At 44.7% G+C, this 21,359-nt stretch overlaps 2 protein-coding genes across 6 annotated transcripts in view; both read left to right on the plus strand.

Annotated features, from left to right (window-relative positions):
• Positions 1 to 12,531, plus strand: part of Med1 (mediator complex subunit 1) — a 40,328-nt gene extending 27,797 nt beyond the window's left edge. The window contains exons 14-18 of one of the 3 annotated variants that reach the window (XM_029483463.2): positions 1,049 to 1,250; positions 4,423 to 4,518; positions 4,619 to 4,724; positions 6,820 to 6,960; positions 7,155 to 7,396. In XM_029483463.2, the coding sequence (XP_029339323.1) occupies positions 1,049 to 1,250; positions 4,423 to 4,518; positions 4,619 to 4,724; positions 6,820 to 6,960; positions 7,155 to 7,269 (660 nt within the window). In that variant the 3' untranslated portion in view covers positions 7,270 to 7,396. Of the gene's footprint in view, positions 1 to 1,048; positions 1,251 to 4,422; positions 4,519 to 4,618; positions 4,725 to 6,819; positions 10,375 to 12,213 lie in introns of those variants that run through there. The other 2 variants (XM_021175428.3, XM_021175427.3) reach the window with 2 other exon arrangements.
• A 2,404-nt stretch (positions 12,532 to 14,935) lies between these two features.
• Fbxl20 (F-box and leucine rich repeat protein 20) overlaps positions 14,936 to 21,359 on the plus strand; it is a 63,453-nt gene continuing 57,029 nt past the window's right edge. Inside the window, exon 1 of one of the 3 annotated variants that reach the window (XM_021177652.3) lies at positions 14,936 to 15,269. In XM_021177652.3, the coding sequence (XP_021033311.1) occupies positions 15,222 to 15,269 (48 nt within the window). In that variant the 5' untranslated portion in view covers positions 14,936 to 15,221. The other 2 variants (XM_085829582.1, XM_021177653.3) reach the window with 2 other exon arrangements.

A 21,359-nucleotide genomic window follows, 5' to 3' on the forward strand; every position in this document is an offset into this window, starting at 1 on the left:
CAGGCATGGCACTTGTACGGTTTCAAAGCCCACCCCAACAGTGGCTCTCTTCTAACAAGGCCACACCTCCTGATTTAAACCACCACAGAAACCCTGTCTCAGAGCAGGAGGGTGGGGAGGAAGGATTGTTTCTTGGGCCAAGTGTGAACGGTGAGACCTGTCTTAAAGAGGGAAAATGTTTCCTTGGTTTTTTTGTTTTTGTTTTTGGTTTTTTGGTGTTTCAAGATGGGGTTTCTCTGTAATGCCCTGGAACTCACTCTGTAGACTAGGCTGGCCTCGAACTCAGAAATCTGCCTGCCTCTGCCTCACAAGTTTTGGGACTAAAAACATGTGCCACAACTGCCCTGCTTTGTTTCCTTTTACTTTAATATTTTTATGTCTATGAGTGCTCTCCCTCCATGAATGTAAGTGTACTACTGCATTTGTACACACATGAAGGTCAGAAGAGGGTTTCAGATTCTCTTGGAATTAGAGTTACAGACGGTTTGAACTGCTGTGTGAATGGATAGGTGCTGGGAACCAAATCTAAGTTGTCTGAAAGAGCACTCTTAACTACTGAGCTATCTCTTCAGCCCTAGCCCATTAGGTGCTAGAATGAGAAAGGCCTTTTAAATACATATGGAGAACAAATGCTGGCGCATATAAAGGATGAAAGGTACCAAACTTCATCTGGGTTTGAATTGCATAGGAATGCATAGTTTATACAACTTCGAAGCTCTCTAGTTGCAGCTAAAGTATAATTATATAGTTTTTTTTTTTTTTTAACATACATCTTTGTAATTCTTTAGAAACTGCTAGTGTAAATTTCTAAGGTGGTTTTTGTTTTAGCTAAGTTAGGAATTCATCTCAATAATACATTCATAAACAGGTATCTTTTAGCTAAAGAATAACTAGTTGACATTCATAACATAAGTTGAAAGAGGTCTGTATACTAGGTGACGCTTACTATGTCCCATACTTTGGTATTCCTCCTGCCCACTGCAGGATAGTTTGTGACTTGGTACACTGGTGAGTAAACACCATTCATTTGCATTCCTCTTTTGCCTAGGCTCTTCCAGGTCAGCAGCACTGCTATTTTCTCAATAAAGATGCTCCTCTTCCTGATGGTCAGAGCCTGCAGGGAACACTGGTCAGCAAAATCACCTTCCAGCACCCTGGCCGAGTTCCTCTTATCTTGAATATGATCAGACACCAAGTGGCCTATAACACTCTAATTGGAAGCTGTGTCAAAAGAACTATTTTAAAAGAAGGTACTCTCTTTCCTTCTGATCAACTTCCTGGGAGATAGGTGCTCACTTCTCCAGTGGTTCTTGAATTTGGTAGTTCATTGAAATACCCATATAGTTCATTGAAATATCCATATAGTTCATTGAAATACCCAGATAGTTCATTGAAATATCCATATAGTTCATTGAAATACCCGTATAGTTCATTGAAATATCCAGATAGTTCATTGAAATACCCAGATAGTTCATTGAAATACCCAGATAGCTTTAGAGACCACAGGTGTTTGATTCCACATCCAGAGCAAAAGAATTAGAATGTCACTGTAAACAAAACAAGCACAATTAGGAATTTGTTTAGTCACCACGAATTATTTTGAGGGAACTAATTTGTTACAATTGGCATTTATAGTAAAAATCATTGCCACTGGGGTGTGTGTGTGTGTACAGCAGTTCTCTGGATTTACATTCTGTTTCTTGTTGCCTGAAACTTCAGCTGATAGATACTGTATGTCTATGAGACTTAAAAGTTTCTATTGATTTGTTTTTATTCTTGAGATGGGCTCACTGTCAGACGGGCTAGCCTTGAATTCATTGTTTTACAGGTTAGTCTTGAATTGAGGTGATCCGCCTGCTTCAGCCTCTCATATGTTAACATTAAGGTCTACACCACCCTTCCTGATTACTTCTTCTAAATAGTGCCGTACCTAGCCAGTGTGTCTTTACTTTCTATCTTAATGCACTGAGATAGATTTGTCTAAATACTACAGTTTAGGTTGTTATGCGTGGTAGATTTACCCTTTAAAATACCATCCCACTCCACCCCATTCTTTATAGAATTTGGTCATATATCTTTAAAAGTCTAAGATACTAGCAAACACAGGAGTGGATGTTCACAGTCAGCTATTGGATGTATCACAGGGCTCCCAATGGAGAAGCTAGAGAAAGTACCCAAGGAGCTAAAGGGATCTGCAACCCTATTGTTGGAACAACATGATGTACTAATCAGAACCCCGGAGCTCTTGTCTCTAGCTGCATAAGTATCGAAAGATGGCCTAGTCGGCCATCACTGGAAAGAGAGGCCCATTGGACTTGCAAACTTTATATGCCCCAATATAGGGGAATGCCAGGGCCAAAAGAATGGGAATGGGTGGGTAGGGAAGTGGGGGGCGCTATGGGGGACTTTTGGGATAGCATTGGAAATGTAATTGAGGAAAATATGTAATAAAAATATTAAAAATCAAAAAACAAACAAACAAACAAAAATGTAATAAACCCATATATGTATATTATAAATGTATAGATAAGATACACATGTATGAGGCAGCTAAAGGAGGAAGTTTGGGTTGTATACTGCCTATGTGTTGTTTCAAATAAAATATTAAAAAAAATAAATAAATAAAAGTCTAAGATATATGATCCTTTCTTTTTCTGTCTGGATTCTAAAGGGATACTTTTTAAAGACAATTGGCTACTTGCAGCTTTGATGCAAATTTTGGCGACTCCCATTGATCAGTTAGTTTCCCAGGTCATACAGTGTTCTAGTGACGGTTATTTAGTGTTAAATATCTGTCAGCAGAAGTTCTAGGCAACAAGAAGCAGGATGTAAATCCAGAGAACTGCTTTAGAAAGATGGTTTTGAGATAGGTATTCGCATACCCCTAGACAAGATTGAACTGGGTATTCAGGTAAAGCTGCTCTTAAACTCCTTGTCCTTGGGACTGGAGAGATGGCTCAGCTGTTAAAAGCACTGACTGCTCTTCTAGAGCTCCTGAGTTCAATTCCTAGCAGCCACACGGTGGCTCACAACCATCTCTAATGGGATCTGAGGTGTCTGAAGACAGCCACAGTTTACTCATAAAATAAATAAGTCTTTTTTTTTTTTTTATTTTAAAAATGAGCATTAGAAGGAAAAAAAAAAACTTGTGTGGACGGTGTATGTGTGGGTATCTGTGCCTGTGCCACTAGAATGTTTGCTAGATAACCAAATAAAAATTTTTTTTTTTTTTTTTTTTTTTTTGGTTTTTCGAGACAGGGTTTCTCTGTATAGCTCTGGCTGTCCTGGAACTCACTTTGTAGACCAGGCTGGCCTCGAACTCAGAAATCCCCCTGCCTCTGCCTCCCGAGTGCTGGGATTAAAGGCGTGCGCCACCACGCCCGGCTCAAATAAATTTTAAAAAGAAAAAAAACAAAAGCAAAACTAGATTGCCTGGTGTGGAATCTGGTGTGTTCATGTTTCCTTTAATCCCAGTATTTGGAGGCAGAGGTAGGTAGAACTCTGAGCTACACAGAGAGACCCTTTCTGAAAATAAACAAACAGGTTAAAGTTGTAGCACGTAAGGACAGTAAGGCGTTGGGTTCGGTTGTCAGCCCTGAAAAAAAAAAAAAAAAAAAAAACAAAGGAAGTCTAAATATCCAAAATGAATCTGTAATGCATGTATATTATGTGTATGTATATGTACCTGGTCTCAGTGCATGTTTGTGTTTTGTTTGTTACTATGTATTCCTGTAGACTAGGCTGATCTGAACCTCACAGAGATCCCAGTGCTTGGTGGAAGGTTGAGCTCTGTGATACTGAGACCAGCCTGGCCTACAGAGTGATTTCCAGGACAGTCAGAGCTATACGGAGAAACCTTGCCTAGAAATACTTAACAAACAAAATGAAAATAGGTTTTACTCAGGCTAATGTTGTGCGTGACTGTATGCCAGCACTAGATAGGAGGCGGAAGCAGGGGCAGGTAGCTCTAGACAGACAGTGAGGGTCAGCCAAGGGCTGCACCGGGAACCTGCCTCAGAAACCAACCAAACCACCCTTACTGAGAATTTTTATGGTAATAGTACTGATTGGCTACATCAAATAAATGAAAGGACTACTTGAGACCTGGGCCTGGTCGTGAGTACCTGTAATCTCCGTGTTAGAAGCTAAGTCGGGATTTGGGGTTCTGCGCTACACAAGACTGTGTCAGAAGTCTTGGCCATTTCTGCTTTCAGAATTCACTCTCAATTTAGGCTAATTTTTTGTTTTTAAGTTTTTCTATGTTGTATTTATTTTATATACATGAATGTTTTGCCTTCCTGTATGTACGTGTACCTTGTGCGTGCCTGGTGATCAACTGGTGATGTTACTATCTGCATAAAGACAATTATTTGTTTGTTTAATGTCTTAAATATGGTTATGATCTTTTTCCTCATTGTTCAGATTCTCCTGGGCTCCTCCAGTTTGAAGTATGTCCTCTCTCAGAATCTCGATTCAGTGTATCTTTTCAGCACCCTGTGAATGACTCCCTTGTGTGTGGTGAGTTGTGTGGGTGGCCAGACTCTCTTGGGGGTATCCTTTTTTGAAAAATTGAGAACCTGGATGTATCACAGGATCACTTCCACATTTTGTCTTTCAGTGGTGATGGATGTGCAAGACTCAACACATGTGAGCTGTAAACTCTACAAGGGGCTGTCAGATGCACTAATCTGTACAGACGACTTCATTGCCAAAGTTGTTCAAAGGTAGTAGTGGCCCTTTTCTTCTAAGAGAAATTTGAGATTTGTACAATGTGTGTATGCAATTATGTATTTATTTATTTATTCATTCATTTATTTTTCAAGAAAGGCTGTCCTGGAACTCTCTATATATCAGGCTGCCCTTGAACTCAGATCTGTCTGTCGCTGCCTCCTGAGTGCTGGGGTTAAATGTGTGTGTGCATCCTCATGATATATCCCATAGCCAGGGTCTATATGTTTATGTTTAACATAAATTAAAAGTATTAGAAAAACATTGCCATTTAAATTTAAATATTTAAATTTACTATTATGCTTTGAGATTTAAAAAAATGTGAAGTTTTTTGTTTGTTATTTAAAAATCACTATATACACAGTAGGGATAAAGCTGGTCATTTCAAGCCTTGCTATACATTTAAGGTGACAGAGAGCTGAAAAATACACTTTGTTTTTAAAGACACACTCTCATTGCTGCCTCCATAGAATTTACTGTTTAGACCAGGTGGGCCTTGAATAACTTTGCCTTGTGCTGATTATCGTCAAGACTTGCCTTAATTATTAGTATTTTTTTTTTTAACATACTCTCTTCTTTCACATATACCATGTTATATAGCTGTGTGTGGGGAGTTAACATTTAAACCAGCAAGCTTCCTGGAAACATTAATATGTAATTTTGAAATTTTTATTTCTAAAGTAGGGGGCTGACAGCCTATTTTTAAAAAGAGATTTCATTTACTTAGGTTTTTTTAAAAAACTCTTATTGATCTTTGTGAATTTCAGATTCTGCACCTCAATCCCACTCATCTCCCCGTCCCTCCATATCTACCCTCTGCCCTTGCAACCTCCTACCCAAAAGAAAACAAAAAGCTTTTTTGTTTGTTTGTTTTTTCGGGGGCTGGGGGAGCTGTACTGTGTCACAGTGTGTCCTGAGGTATGCTTCAATCGCTTTCCTTAAAAATGTTCATTGCACTGAGTCATTGATCTGTTTTGAGGCCTCTGTCTTCTGCTTCACTATCAATACTGGATCCTCCCTGAGGCTCCCCTCAGATATCCTGTTGTTGACTTGTGTCATGGAGCTCCTGCAGCTTTGGTTCTGCAGGACTGGACCTTTATTTAAGTTTTGAGGCATAGCCTTGTGTTTTCCAAGCTGGCCTTGATAATGTAATTAAGGCTGACCTTGAATTCCCAATCCTTCTGCCTTAGATTCCTGAGTGCTTTCGTCAGAGGCATAAGCCACTCTACCTGGTTTATTTGGTGCCGGGGAGGAAACCCAGGGCTGTGTGCATGGTAGGCAAGCACTGTAATAATTGAGCCCCATCTTCAGCCTCAAAATGGATTCTAATAGATTGCGATTAACTTTGATTGGAACACTGCTGTTCATTTTACATATCCCCAGCACCTGTCAAGTAAAACTGTCAAAATCTTGAAGATAAAACACTTAATAGTTATATTGCCCAAAATATCAGTGTTAACACACATAGTAAAGCAAAATGTCTTAAAAGTCTGTTGAGAATGTAAACTTACCCAGAAGCTAAAACTAGTCTCTGCTAAGATAACTAGTACTGCAGACCAGCAACAGAACTTTCCAGAGTGGCTTTTGCTATTGCCAGTGTCTTTCTTAGTGGTTTTATATTTATCACCTGTGACCATGTGGAGCCCCTCCAAAAGGAAGATATTCCCTCCTGAGTTTAACTATCATGACTTTTCCTCCCCGGGTTTCTTCCATGTTTTTCATTTTTGAGACAGGGTCTGGCTGTTGTAGTTTAAACTTCCTTGAACTCGAAGTTCCCGTGCCACCCACGCATGACAACTTTCTTTTAGCTCAGTGTAAATTGTTTTTGGACTCTGGTTTGGTTTTTGTGTGTTTCATAAGCAGTTAGTTTTCTATTGGATTGCAATTCTTTTTAGAATCAATATATCCAACAATCTGGCATTTGTCAAATTTCTCTTGTATTACAGATACTTGCTTTATGTAAAAATTGCTAACTGCTGTTTTCTGAGGCTTTTGTAAATCACAGGCAAAAGTAGAGCCTTTTGTTCCAAATGATGATTTTACTCATCACCAATGCAGTGTTAACTTAGGTGGTTTTCTCCTATCTTACAGATGTATGTCCATCCCTGTGACGATGAGGGCTATTCGGAGGAAGGCTGAAACCATACAGGCTGACACCCCAGCACTGTCTCTCATTGCAGAGACAGTTGAAGACATGGTGAAAAAGAACCTGCCCCCGGCTAGCAGCCCAGGGTATGGCATGACCACAGGCAACAACCCAATGAGTGGTACCACTACACCAACCAACACCTTTCCGGGGGGTCCCATTACCACCTTGTTTAATATGAGCATGAGCATCAAAGATCGGCATGAGTCGGTGGGCCATGGGGAGGACTTCAGCAAGGTGTCTCAGAACCCAATTCTTACCAGTTTGTTGCAAATCACAGGGAACGGGGGGTCTACCATTGGCTCGAGTCCGACCCCTCCTCATCACACGCCGCCACCTGTCTCTTCGATGGCCGGCAACACCAAGAACCACCCGATGCTCATGAACCTTCTTAAAGATAGCCCCGCCCAGGACTTCTCAGCCCTTTACGGAGGCGGCCCCTTAGAAAGGCAGAGCTCCTCTTCCGGATCACCCCGGATGGAGATGTGCTCGGGGAGCAACAAGGCCAAGAAGAAGAAGTCATCAAGAGTCCCACCTGACAAACCCAAGCACCAGACTGAAGACGATTTCCAGAGGGAGCTCTTTTCCATGGATGTCGACTCACAGAACCCTATGTTTGATGTCAGCATGACCGCTGACACGCTGGATACACCTCATATCACCCCAGCTCCAAGCCAGTGTAGCACTCCCCCAGCGACGTACCCACAGCCAGTGTCTCACCCCCAGCCCAGTGTTCAGAGGATGGTCCGACTGTCCAGTTCAGACAGCATTGGCCCAGATGTAACTGATATTCTTTCAGATATTGCCGAAGAAGCTTCAAAGCTTCCCAGCACGAGTGATGACTGCCCACCCATTGGCACCCCTGTGCGTGATTCCTCAAGTTCTGGGCATTCTCAGAGTGCCCTCTTTGATTCTGATGTCTTTCAAACTAATAATAATGAAAATCCATACACTGATCCAGCTGACCTTATTGCAGATGCTGCTGGAAGCCCCAGTAGTGATTCTCCTACCAATCATTTTTTCCCTGACGGAGTAGATTTCAATCCTGATTTGTTGAACAGCCAAAGCCAAAGTGGTTTTGGAGAGGAGTATTTTGATGAAAGTAGTCAGAGTGGGGATAATGATGATTTCAAAGGATTCGCATCTCAGGCACTAAATACATTGGGGATGCCAATGCTTGGAGGAGACAGTGGGGAGCCAAAATTTAAGGGCAGCAGCCAGGCTGACACGGTCGACTTCAGTATTATATCAGTAGCCGGTAAGGCTTTGGGTGCTGCAGATCTGATGGAGCACCACAGTGGGAGTCAGAGTCCTTTACTGACCACTGGAGAATTAGGGAAAGAAAAAACTCAAAAGAGGGTGAAGGAAGGCAACGGCACAGGTGCTAGCAGTGGATCAGGTCCAGGGTCAGACAGCAAGCCAGGCAAGCGCAGCCGCACTCCCTCCAATGATGGGAAGAGCAAGGATAAGCCTCCAAAGCGGAAGAAGGCAGACACTGAGGGGAAATCCCCATCTCACAGTTCTTCTAATAGACCTTTCACCCCACCTACCAGCACCGGTGGGTCCAAATCTCCAGGTAGTTCAGGACGATCTCAGACGCCCCCAGGTGTCGCCACCCCGCCCATTCCTAAGATTACCATTCAGATTCCTAAAGGGACAGTGATGGTGGGCAAGCCCTCCTCTCACAGTCAGTACACTAGCAGTGGTTCTGTGTCTTCCTCTGGCAGCAAAAGCCACCACAGTCATTCTTCCTCCTCCTCTTCCTTAGCTTCTGCTTCCACCTCAGGCAAGATGAAAAGCAGTAAATCAGAAGGCTCATCAAGTTCCAAGCTCAGTGGCAGTATGTATTCTAGCCAAGGGTCTTCTGGATCCAGCCAGTCCAAAAATTCATCTCAGACTGGGGGGAAGCCAGGCTCCTCTCCCATTACCAAACATGGACTGAGCAGTGGGTCTAGCAGCACCAAGATGAAACCTCAAGGCAAGCCATCCTCCCTTATGAACCCTTCTATAAGTAAACCAAACATATCCCCTTCCCATTCAAGGCCTCCCGGAGGCTCAGATAAGCTTGCCTCTCCAATGAAGCCTGTTCCTGGAACCCCCCCATCCTCTAAAGCCAAGTCCCCTATCAGTTCAGGTTCCAGTGGTTCTCATATGTCAGGAACTAGTTCAGGCTCTGGTATGAAGTCCTCTTCAGGGTCAGCATCCTCAGGCTCAGTGTCTCAAAAAACTCCTCCAGCATCTAATTCTTGTACACCATCTTCCTCTTCATTTTCCTCAAGCGGTTCTTCCATGTCATCCTCTCAGAATCAACATGGCAGTTCCAAAGGGAAATCTCCCAGTAGGAATAAGAAGCCTTCCTTGACAGCTGTCATAGATAAATTGAAGCATGGGGTGGTGACCAGTGGGCCTGGGGGTGAGGATCCAATAGACAGTCAGATGGGCGTAAGCACAAATTCTTCTAACCATCCCATGTCCTCCAAACATAACATGTCAGGAGGGGAATTCCAGAGCAAACGTGAGAAAAGTGATAAAGACAAATCAAAGGTTTCTACTTCTGGGGGGTCAGTGGATTCCTCTAAGAAGACTTCAGAGTCAAAAAATGTGGGGAGCACGGGTGTGGCAAAAATAATTATCAGCAAGCACGATGGAGGCTCCCCGAGCATCAAAGCCAAAGTGACACTACAGAAACCTGGAGAAAGTGGTGGAGATGGGCTCAGGCCACAGATAGCCTCATCAAAGAACTATGGCTCTCCACTTATCAGTGGTTCCACTCCAAAGCACGAAAGGGGTTCTCCCAGCCACAGTAAGTCGCCAGCATATACACCACAGAATGTGGACAGTGAAAGTGAGTCAGGCTCCTCCATAGCAGAGAGATCCTACCAGAACAGTCCCAGCTCAGAGGATGGTATCCGACCACTTCCAGAGTACAGCACAGAGAAGCATAAGAAGCACAAAAAGGAAAAGAAGAAAGTCAAAGACAAAGACAGAGATCGGGACAGAGACAAAGACAGAGACAAGAAGAAGTCTCACAGCATGAAGCCAGAGAACTGGTCGAAATCCCCCATTTCTTCAGATCCAACGTCGTCTGTGACAAATAACCCTATCTTATCTGCAGACAGGCCTTCCAGGCTCAGCCCTGACTTCATGATTGGGGAGGAAGATGATGATCTCATGGATGTGGCCCTGATTGGCAATTAACCTAACTTTCTAAACACACATTCAGAGGAGAAACTAATGATATATGTAAACCAACCCGAGGGGTGAGTCAGACAGGCCCTGTCAGTGCTTAAGAGTCCTAAAGGGCATGGGCCTCTACACCAAGCTGGGTACATTTATAAACATACATCTAGACCCTGCTACCGAAACCATGTGGTTGGTTGTTCAGAAACAAGTCATATTTCTTTGCCAGAAAGCAATGAATACATTACTTGCTTAAGAAGGGGAGAGGGGTGGTGGGAGAGGGTGTAGAGAGGGAGGGGTGGGAAATTGTTGTGGGAAATATTCATATATTTTTCTCCCTTTTTCCATTTTCAGGACATGCTTTAAACTCATTTTAGTGCATGTATTTGAAGGGCTGGGCAGAAAATGAAAAAGCAATACATTCCTTGATGCATTCGCATGAAGGTTGTTCACCTGTGGGAGATGTCCATTGGAAGCATGGGCAAGGGAAGGACTTTGGCAGTTCTGGACACTTAAAGCAATGTTTGGTGTCTGTTTCTTAGGAGTGATTGGGGGAGGGAAAATTATTTTAGTTATTTATTTGTAATATTTTAATCCTTGATGTTTGTTTTTATGCAATGTTTGTTCCTAAATCTATGAAGGTTATGGTTCAGAACAGTAGGAGGCAGGTAGCAAGGCCTGCCTGGTCGGGAGCTTGCAGCTGGTGCTGACGCTGCAGCACCAGTCCCAGAGCTAATCACAGCCTGTCTTTGGAGTTGAATAGAAAAACCAAAACTATTATCTTTGGAGGTTTTTCACAGGGTTCAGACACCATAGGAATATTAGGAGTGAGTTACCTCCCTATGCAGAGAAAAGATTTCTCCTCTTTCATTAAAAAGGAAGGGTGGCTTTGGGGGGTATACATTTGTTTTCAGAGTCTATACCCTATTGTATAGAATCAATAGTTCTCCTACTTCCACAATGTGCCAAAAGTCTACATCCCAGCATTTTGTTTGCAGGAGAGCTGATGCCATTCCTAAGAGCTGGACTCTTTGTTTCTCTTCATCACAAGAAGAAGGAGTTCAGACTTAAATCACTCCACTGTATGCTCCCCGAGATAAACAATTTAAAAAAAAGCAGCCATAGTTCACTTAAAACAATTTCAAGCTCACTTGAAGTAATTAGGGCCTGGAATGCTAAGTGAGCATGAAGATAACCCTTGCTACCGTGTAGCACACAGTCGGACCTTTTTGGAGAAACAGGTCAGAGTGGATTCTGAGGGACATCAAAGGAAGACCTCATAAATATAGAAATGCAGGACAAAGGAGGACCTCATAAACAGAGAAATGCAGGACAAAGGAGGACCTCATAAACAGAGAAATGCAGGAGACCGTTTTGAGTGCAACAGAAGTTCTCAGTATTTGGAGGGTCCTCTCAAAAGTCCGCAGCCTTACTTTGATTTCGCCACCTGCACTGTGCCATTCCTGATGATTCCATTCGGGATCTGTATCAGCGGGGTGGGGGTGGGGCGTGATCCCCAGCACAACTCTTCTGGATTACAAAACAAGCAAAAGCCAGGTGATTCATGTTTGTATGTGTTACAAGTGGAGTGACTTCATCAGATACGGACGATTTCTACATCCAACACTGCAGGTTGTTGGAGTTAGCATAGACTTGGAAAAATCTACTGTGGCTTTCTTTCCTATTTCTCTCTCTCTCTTTTTTTTTTTTTTTTTTTTTTTTTTTGGTGTTCTCCCTTTTCTGGTCATTGGTTTTCAACAACTCTGCCATTTCTGTGTCCCAAGGCAATAAATAGGAAACAATGTATTGGAAAGTGGAGCAAGAAAAGTTACCTGTTCCCCTATCAGAGCCCGGTGTCTTGGGTGACATGGGCAGGGTGTATTGGAGTGCTTTCTCTTGTGGTGCTGACATAGTAGCCGTGCGGTGTCTCAGATAAAGCCAGGTTGGATTTCTCAGAAATTTGCCACCTGGTTCTGAATCCTATCCTCTTAGTTTCTGCAGGAAAGTTGTTATATGGGGTTTCATTTTGTTGTGGGTGGGGACAATCTCATGGGGAAATGTACTGCATAGTATAAGGGGCTCAGGCCCCCCGAGCAGAGTCAACAAATACCAAAATCAGTAAACTGGGAAGCTTTTCTCTCTTTCTGTCTTCATCCCAGATCAAAGAATCCCGAGTTAGGATCTGGATGAAGGATAAGCCCCTGAATTGCTGATGGGCACACCCCACACAATGACCCAGCATCTGAACTTGCTTAACAGGGAGCCGGGGCTAAACTGCTTCACCCTGCCTGGGAACCAGGGAGCACTGCATTTCTCCACAGGGTGGAGGAGAAGCGGCAGGATAAATCAAGCCTGGGACACCTCCCTCCCATCCAGGTGTGTTCACCCTCCTGTTTGAAAGACGGCAAGGACGTGAAGTCAACGTGTACCTATTTGCTGCTGCTGGAGTTTATGGTTTTTTTTTTTTTGTTTTTTTTTTTTTTTTTTTAGTTTGACCTGATTCTTCTGTCTTTGGGCTTCATGTTAAGGGTCTTTGGACAAAAATCTGCTCTGATGTACAAGAATATTTCAGTGTATCTTAAAACAAGTGTTTTCGAGGTGAGCAAGGGGACCTGATGTAATTGCCAAAGCCAGCTTGAGGTTGATAACTCTTGAATTGGATTTTCCTTTTGTCAGGCCAAGGCCTGAAAGATCTGTAACAGCAATATATCATGAATTTTCAGAAGAGCCAGTGGGTCCCATAGTGTCCTCACTGGTCCCATCAGATGTCAGTATAGAAAACATAACCAATCCCTGGGCAATCTTGTGCTCTACTTTATCTTCATCCTTAGCCACTTCCTCTTGTCATTTGCCTTGGAGTTTTGGAGAGACAGGAAGTATTATCTTAGAAACTAGGTTGGGAAAATGTTCAACTATAGAGCTGAGATTTAAATTTTGAGTTTAAAAATGTACATCAGGAGCAATGGAAAGGGTGTTTTCTTAAAGGCATTTCTAATTTGCTTTTCTGTGTATGTCTGTTCTGTAAATATTTTTTTTCATTTTTTGAAAGTGGATAAAATCTGTGGATTTTCACCCTTAAAACAACACAAAAATAAAACTTTCTTTACATGCAAATAAATTTCTTTGATAAAAAGAAATGTGCCTCTGTGTTTTTTATTGTTTGTTGTTTTGTTTTTTTTTAAGACAGATTCAATGTCCCCCTGCTGGTCTGGAACTCCCTGCGGAGACCAGGCTGGTAGTTTTTTGTGACTAGGTTTCATGTAGCCCAGCCAGACTTTAACTTGTGTTGCTGAGGCTGACCTTAAACTCTTTTATCTTCCTGCATTCCCTTCCCAAGTGCTGGGGCTTTTGTTGTTTGTGATTTGTGTCTTTGAGACAATGTCTCTAGCAAGCCCAGAAGGATTCTGACCTCAAGCAGTCCTTAAGCAGCATTACAGGTTGGGATTACCTTGTGGGATTACAGTCACTATAAAATCTTATTCGTTGAGTATTTCCATTTGTTAACCTCTCAAAAATCCAAATTAATTAGAAACCCAACAGCTTCACTGAGTACTGTTCTAAATGGGCTCACAGCACAGTTGGTAGACCAATGAGCCCAGATGTTTTTTTCTTTCCCATACTTGACTTGTCTGTCAACTTTTCTCTTTCTCACCTTTTCCTGACTTGCAGTTAAACCTTCATCAGTAATTCTTGCTGGGAGAAACAGCTTTCGGATGCCACTAAACTTTGTGGGTTTTTTTTTCCACTGCCTGAAGTAAATACTTTTAAAAGCATGGGGGTGAGGGGGAGCTTGAGAGATGGATCAGCGGTTTAGAGCAAGAACTGCTCTTCCAGAGGTCTTGAGTTCAATTTCCAGCAATCACATGGTGGCTCCCAACCATCTGTAATGGGATCAGATGTCCTCTTCTGGTGTGTTCTTCTGGTGTGTTTGAACACAGCAATTGTGTACTCACATACATAAGTATTTAAAAATTAAAAAAAAGTCACGTGGGACTCAGAGAATGTCTCATGTGGACCTAGGTTTTTGTGGGCCAAAGAACTAAGTTTTTTTAAAGGTAGTTTGCTTAGGAATGCCTCTTCAGGGAAAAAAAAAAAAAAGTTCTGTCAGGCGTGACAAATGCTTTTAATGCCAGAACTGGAGGCAGAGGCAACCAGAACAGGCTTCGTAAACAATCTCAAAAAAAAAAAAAAAGGGGGGGGGGGACATTTTATTTTAGGGGCTATAAATCATAAGTTTTTTTTTTTTAAAAAGGTTCACAACATTTTGCTCTTTTATTTGTTAAAGAGGGCCAGCCTTTCTCTCTTTTTTGTACACATTTGCTTATTTCATGTATGTGGGTATACTGTAACACTTTTGCTCTTAAACGTTCTTTCTAGTTCTAAAACTAAGTATAAAAGGTCTGACGACAAACACGTAATTGCTTTGAGCATAAAATTGGAAGCAGTATTAAGGTCTAATCAGGATGGCTGGGATTTATGGTAGTTTTTAATATTTCAGGTTTGGTACATTTTGTAATGTTTCTCTCTGACAGATCAATTTCACTCTCGGTTATTTCATAATTCGTGGAAAATAGGTCATAGATTTTGGAAGTCTTGAAGGCTGGAGTTAACATAAAAAGATGACAGACTACCTTTTATACTAGGAGCGAAATCCAAGGGAAGTCAGAGTTTCCTATGGACAACCGCCCCCGCCTACTCGCTCCTACATGCTTGTTTTTCCCGCCGAAATGGCGTCACGCCGTGGCTCTGACCAACCAGCTCTTTGATTGGAGGGTGAGCAGCCGCTGCAGCCCATTGGGCGCCAGCGGCCGGAGGGGCGGGGACGCCAATGGCCCTTGTGCCTTGCCCGCCCCCACCCGATTGACGCCAGCCCCTCCCCCGGCCCAAGGAATGGGTACTGGACTGGGGCATTGCACCCCCTGATCCCGAGGTGTAGCCTCGCTGCCAGCTCCTGTGCAGAGCTGGCGCTAGGTCCTCCTCTTAGCGCAACCAGCTCCTGCCTTCTGGAGGCTGGCACTGAGAGCCATCCGCCCGGCAGGGGCCCCCCAGGCCTCCCTGCAGCACCCCGTAATGCAATTCACCGGGGTGGGGGAGGCGGCGGCAGCACCTACGGCGGCAGCGGCGGCGGCACTGCCCCAACCTAGAGACGTCTAGAAAGAGGAGGAAAATGGCTCCGAGCAGGGACCGCCTGCTGCACTTTGGGTTCAAGGCGACAGTGAGTGATAGAGGACGGGAGCTGGGTGGTCAGAAAGACGTGGGTGCCAGCTCAGGCCGCCTGGGAAGTGATCAGATCAGGGCTGGGGACCCTAAGCTGAAAGCTCAGGTTCCGCGTGGGTCGCTACGTGCCAGGGAGTCCTCGCAGTGCTGGAGGGGATCCGGTGATGTTCCCGTCCCTGTTCTCTTCTCGCTGGTCCGCGGGCACGCGCGCACTCGCACCCGCCCCACAGCACACACACCGTGCCCCCCACACACACACACACGCCCGCGCGCGCACCGAAGCAGGCGCGCACTTGGGCACTTCCCTGCTTCTCCTTGTCCTGGTGGGCTGGCGCCCGGTCACCCCACGTTCCAGGCGCTCGCGGGCTCACTGTCCCGGGCTGCGCCGGGTGGGGGAGGGGTGGGCTCGCGCCGCCGCCGCGGCCGAGCGCTCCTCCCCTCCCCCGGCGTTCCGAGGCCCGGGCGGCTCTGCCCAATGAGGAGCGGCGTTGCTGGCAGGTGGGGAGTGTTTTTGTTTTGGGTTGAAGTTGAGGCTTTGGAGAGGACCGAGCTAGCGACTGGCAGTCGTCGCGGCCGCGGACGCCGCGGGCGGTGGTGGAGGCCCCCGCGGGACTCGAGCGGCCTCTCCTCCGCGTCGGCCGGGCGAGCCTCGCCTTGCCGCCGCCGCCGCCTCCTCCCGCTCCCGGAACTCCGGGGCCTGCCCTGGCCCCTATCTTTGCACTCCGCACGCCGCAGCGCCCTGCCCGGGCCGCACCCGCCGGCCCCATGAGGAGGGACGTGAACGGAGTGACCAAGAGCAGGTTTGAGGTGTGAGCTCGGAGGGGTCTCGGGCGGCGGCGAAGGCCAGCTCTCGCACCCCAAACAGTCGCTCGATCGGAGCCTCCTCCCTTGTGCGGCCCGCCACCCGCCCCCGATGCGGCCGCCGGCGTCCTCCCCTGCTCGCGACCCGCAAGCCCCGCGCACCGGCTTGCCTCGCCTTCCGGGAGGTTCGCCTGCTGCCCCTTCCACCCGCGGGCCCTGGCCGGGATTAGCCCTGGCGCCCTAAATCCCCCCTCCCCCATAACACCCAGCTTCCCATTCTCTGCCCAGCCCTTGGCTAGCCTCCTTCCACCACGCAATGAAAGCACTCCGTCCCCGGCTGGCCAGCGCCTGCTGCCTTCGTGAATCGTTTATCTCCACCCGAGCGGGAATCGATGAGTCCTCGGTGGAAGTAGGAAGTTGGGGGTGGTAGTAAACTGGACGATAGAGGCGACTGTGGGGTTTTCGTGCTGTTTGGATATTCTGATACTTCCTCTTCCCCGTTTAGTCTATTCTTTTGTGGTTCATTGTTTATTGGGAACTTAGATATCTGTTCAGAGAATGCGAGGAAGGTAGGTCTGAGAGCCTTCGGAGAATCCATTCCTGGTTTTTTGTTTTGTTTTGTTTTTTTGTTTTGTTTTAAGTTTGTCCTCTGGAAAAGGAGGTTTGTAGTCCAGGAATGGAACCGTACATAGTCAGAAAGATCTTTAAAGGCGAGTTCACGTCTGAGAAAAGGATTCCTTTGGGAAGTATCCTAACTACTGGTGAAACGAAATACAATAGTTTGGAAATGTGCTGGAGGTTTCATTGGTAGGCCGAGAGACAAAGAAACTTACACAAGAGAAAATGTTACCTGGCCTTTTCTGGCAGAGGCTCAGGCTGACTGACCTGTGTTGGGTCCAGGCTCAGTGTTCATCTCACTTGCTGGCTTTCTGTCTCCTCTCTCTTGTTGTATTTTTAACACCCAGTGTTTCCCTTCAGCTCCCTTTAAAAGATAAATTTGAGACAAAAGTTTGTGGGCTTCGGGTGAATGTCTCACCTAGGGACGAAACTTCTGTATAGTCTTTGTATTTCTTGAAAAAGTATTTAAAGTTATAAAGTTAAGGTAGGAGGGAAGAGCTGTGGAGAGACTGTAAATTCAGACTTCCTATGCCAAGTGGCAGTGAGGAGTGGAGAAGTTCATTGGTTACATTCGAGTTTTCATTTGTAACTTAATGGTGGGCTGGGGGCATAATAATAAAAACTGCCTATGTAAAATGTTGTATTGCTTTAAAGTGGAGCCGCCAAAAAGAATAATTTATGGTGGTTTCAAGTCCAGCACTAGTGTGAAAGTCTTTACCATTGAAATTACTACCTGGACAACTGACAGTTTAGGGTTACCCAAAAGAGTTCAAAAGGAAGAGTCCAAAACTTCGATAGTTCTTGACCACCTTGCTATTCTGAGTGGAGAATTTCCTGTTTGAGGTGAGGATTGAGGGAAGCCTGATCCTCATTTGTGGTTAAAGCGATATTGCTGTTTCTTGTTTTTAAATCCTTCTTTGTTTTTGTTTGGCTTTTCTTTTTAGAGACAGGATCTCAGGAGTAGCCCGGGAGCTTGAGGTGGTTTCTCCACAGCATCGTAGCTGTGAGCCACTGTCCTCTGCTGCCTGGGCTTGTTTCAGCTTTTATTTTTAGTTTTTAGGGTTTTTTGTTGTTTTGGTTTTTTTTTTGTTTGTTTGTTTTGTTTTCAGACAGGGTTTCTTTGTGTTAGCCCTGGCTGTTGTGGAACTTTGCTCTGTAAACCAGGGTGGCCTCAAACTCAGTGATCTGCCTGCTTCTGCCTCTGGAGTGCTGGGATTAAAAGCATGTGCCACACTGTCCTGCTTGCTTCATGAATTTCTAAACGCTCAAACCTGCCAGGCTATCGTTTGCACACCTTTAAGCGCAGCACTCAAGAGTCAGAGGCAGGCAGATCTCTGCCTATTCCAGTCCAGCCTAGTGTACATGGAGAGTTCCAGGACAGTTGGGATGCATAGAGAAATTCTGTTTGAAAATAAAAACAAAAGAAAAATCCTCAGAACTAAACTAAAAGAACTAACAGGGGGCTGATTATTTCTTAGTAGGTTATCACAGAATGAGACTTTTTCGTAAGATCTGGAAATGTGTACAAAAATAATAGCTAATTTCAAATCGTGATCATGAATACAAGTGAAAGACTCTTGCCCCACCTTTAAGATGAGAGAGACTTAAATCTTTGCATGCTTGATGCATTGTAGCCTTCTCTCTCTCTCTCTGTCTCTCTCTCTCCCTCTCTGTTTGTTTTTCGAGACAGGGTTTCTCTGTATAGCTCTGGCTGTCCTGGAACTCACTTTGTAGACCAGGCTGGCCTCGAACTCAGAAATCCACCTGCCTCTGCCTCCGGAGTGCTGGGATTAAAGGCGTGCACCACCATGCCCGTAGCCTTCTCTTTATGAAGATTGTTTTAATGTTCTCTTAGAATGGTTTCATTTTGTGTTTGTGATACTGGGGACCCAGCACAAGATTCTATTAGCAATATTCCTCACCCCCCCCCTTTTTTTTTTTTGAGACAAATCTCTGTTTAGCCCAAAGTGGCCTGGAACCGTGAGCAAGGCTCTTACTGTTGTCTCTCAGTGCTGACATTCCAGGCATGTGCCAGTGTCCAGTTTGGGGACGCTTTCTTCTGTGTACTTTTGAATGCTGAGATCAGAGGCCACATGCTCTATATCTTGCTCTCAGAGCCAGAGATGCAGAAAAGCTTTTACGTTAAACGGAGCCTAGTGGCTGGGAACTGTAATCCTGGCTCTTGGGAGATTGAAGAGGATTTGCCCCCAGTTCCAAATCAGTCTGGTTTACATAGTGAGTTTCAGGCCAGCCTGAGCTATAGAGTGAGACCCCTCCCCGTTCAAACTGTGTGTCCTCCATGATTGCCCCTGAAGGAAAAAAAAAATTAAAGCAAGATCACTGGTTATATAAGCCAAACCTGCAGCATCTGTGTAAAGCCAAAAGCAGGTGACTTTAGGGTAGAGAATAAAAGATCCGGAGATGTAAAACTTTGATGTTCCTAGCTCTGTTACTTTGTGTGCATATGTGTAGGGTTTTTATTTATTTATTTCATTAAAGTACTTTAAAGATACACTTTATTTTACGTGTGTGATTGTTTTGCCTGCATGCGTGTTTGCACCTCATGCCTGCCTGGTGCCCGCAGAGGTAAGAGAGTGGCATGGGATCCCCTGGAACTGGAATTACAGGTGGTTGTGAGCCACCTTGTGGGTGATAGATTCTGAGCCCTGTTCTGTCCAAGAGCTGCAAGTGCTCTTAGCTACCCAGCCCTTTCTCCAGCACCACTATGTTTTTGTCACAGGGTTTCACATAGCCCAGGATGGCATGGAACTTCCAAGGTCCTCTTGCCTCAGACTCCACTACACATGCTGTCTAGCCTTGATTCTTAGATTTCTGTTTCACATTCAAGGAAAGTTGGGACCCAGGATGGTATAATTAAGGTGTCAAAAGTTGTGCGGCTTAATAGTAGAGGCCCAAGAATCTAATCTGGGGGTGGGGGTGGGGTTCATTGTTTGTTTCTAGAGAGTTATTTTGTGAGGGTGTGGGTGTGTGGATGTGCATTAGCATGTGCATGCCTGGGGGTGCGGTGCCTGTGGCGGTCAGACAAGTAGGAGTTCCCTGGATCTAGAGTTATGGGCGCTTGTGAGCTCCCTGGTTGGGGTGGGTGTTGTGAACCTAGCTTGTTCCCCCTCCCAGAACAGTTAAATGGTCTCAGCCACTGAGCCATCTCTCCAGCTCCCCAGACTCTGTCTTGGGTTTTTTGTTTGTTTGGTTGGTTGGTTTTTTGTGTAACCCTGGCTGTCCTGTACTCCTTCTTGTAGACCAGGCTGGCCTTGAACTCAGATCCACCTGCCTCTGCCTCCCCAGGGCTGGGACTATGCTAGTGCCACTGCCTCCCAGCCCTCTACTCTTCACACTCAATATTTAACTCTTGTTCTGTTGTTACTGTAACTTGCCATAAAGCCAACTAAATGCATGGAGAAATGGTTTTCCTAAAATTCATCGAATATATTTTGTATATGCTGTCAAATTAATGTGTGTGTCTTTCATTTTAAGTGTGTTAACCAGCATTGCCTTAACACTCGCCAGGATTAACAAGAGACACATTTCAAATGTCTAATCCTGCCCTTAGATCCAAATGAGATATTACATGTAAGCACGCCAGACACACCAGGAGAGGGCGTCAGATCTCACTCATTACAGATGGCTGTGAGCCACCATGTGGTTGCTGGGATTTGAACTCAGGACCTCTGGAAGAGCAGTCAGTGCTCTTAACCGCTGAGCCATCACTCCAGCCCCAAGTTGAGATTTTTTTTCTTTTAGTTCAGTCTTTATCCTGCTTCCAATAGGTCCATAATAAACACACCATGGTGTTGGAAGAAAGTCTTCACTTTAGTTTACTTAAAAAAGAAATTAATGTTTTAAAAAAGCCAGTGTTACATTAGCTAACATTAAGTTATTTTGTAATCAGTGCCTGGAGATGTTAAGACCATAAGTTAGGAAATGAAAGTCTCTTTTGGAAATAATGACTCTCTATTCATTATTTTTCATTATACTTCACTGGCTGTCTCATAAATACATAATACCCCATACAGTGCTGTCACTAGGCCTTGTTCCATAGCTCAGATTGGAAGCTAGGGGACCCAAGATGGCGACCAGCTTAGGACCCTCTTTCCAGCCTCCCAGATGTCAGGGTACAGACAGGAGCTGCCACGCTCAACTTAATCATCATTTGTGTTGGAAGTATTCATGTTTCCAAACGCTAAATGCTAGTGTCCATCTATTTTAGGTCACTTTTCAGTGAGCTGTGAGGACTAGTAACACTGTTACATACTCTTCCCCCACACTGGACATGTGCTTTCCTAATTTGCTACAACCAAGCTGTCTTACTAAGTCCTACAGGGTGGCCTTTAGCCCTCTCAGAATCATTGAGCCTTTGATCCTCATATACCCCATAAACTCCTCAGGCCTGCACCACAAGATCAGGCAGCCTATGCTGTTGAATCTGGTTTGTTTGGTTTTGTTTGTTGGTTTTTTTTTTAATTAAATTTCATTAAATTAATTAATCAATTTATTTATTTGTTTATTTTGGGTTTTCAAGACAGGGTTTCTCTGTATAGCTCTGGCTGTCCTGGAACTCACTTTGTGTAGACCAGGCTGGCTTCAAATTCAGAAATCCACCTGCCTCTGCCTCCCAAAGGCGTGGGCCACCATGCCCAACTCTTTTTTA

The sequence above is a fragment of the Mus caroli genome, unplaced genomic scaffold, assembly GCF_978045245.1.
Source record: "Mus caroli unplaced genomic scaffold, Mus_caroli_1 scaffold_13, whole genome shotgun sequence".
Classification (NCBI taxonomy): domain Eukaryota; kingdom Metazoa; phylum Chordata; class Mammalia; order Rodentia; family Muridae; genus Mus; species Mus caroli.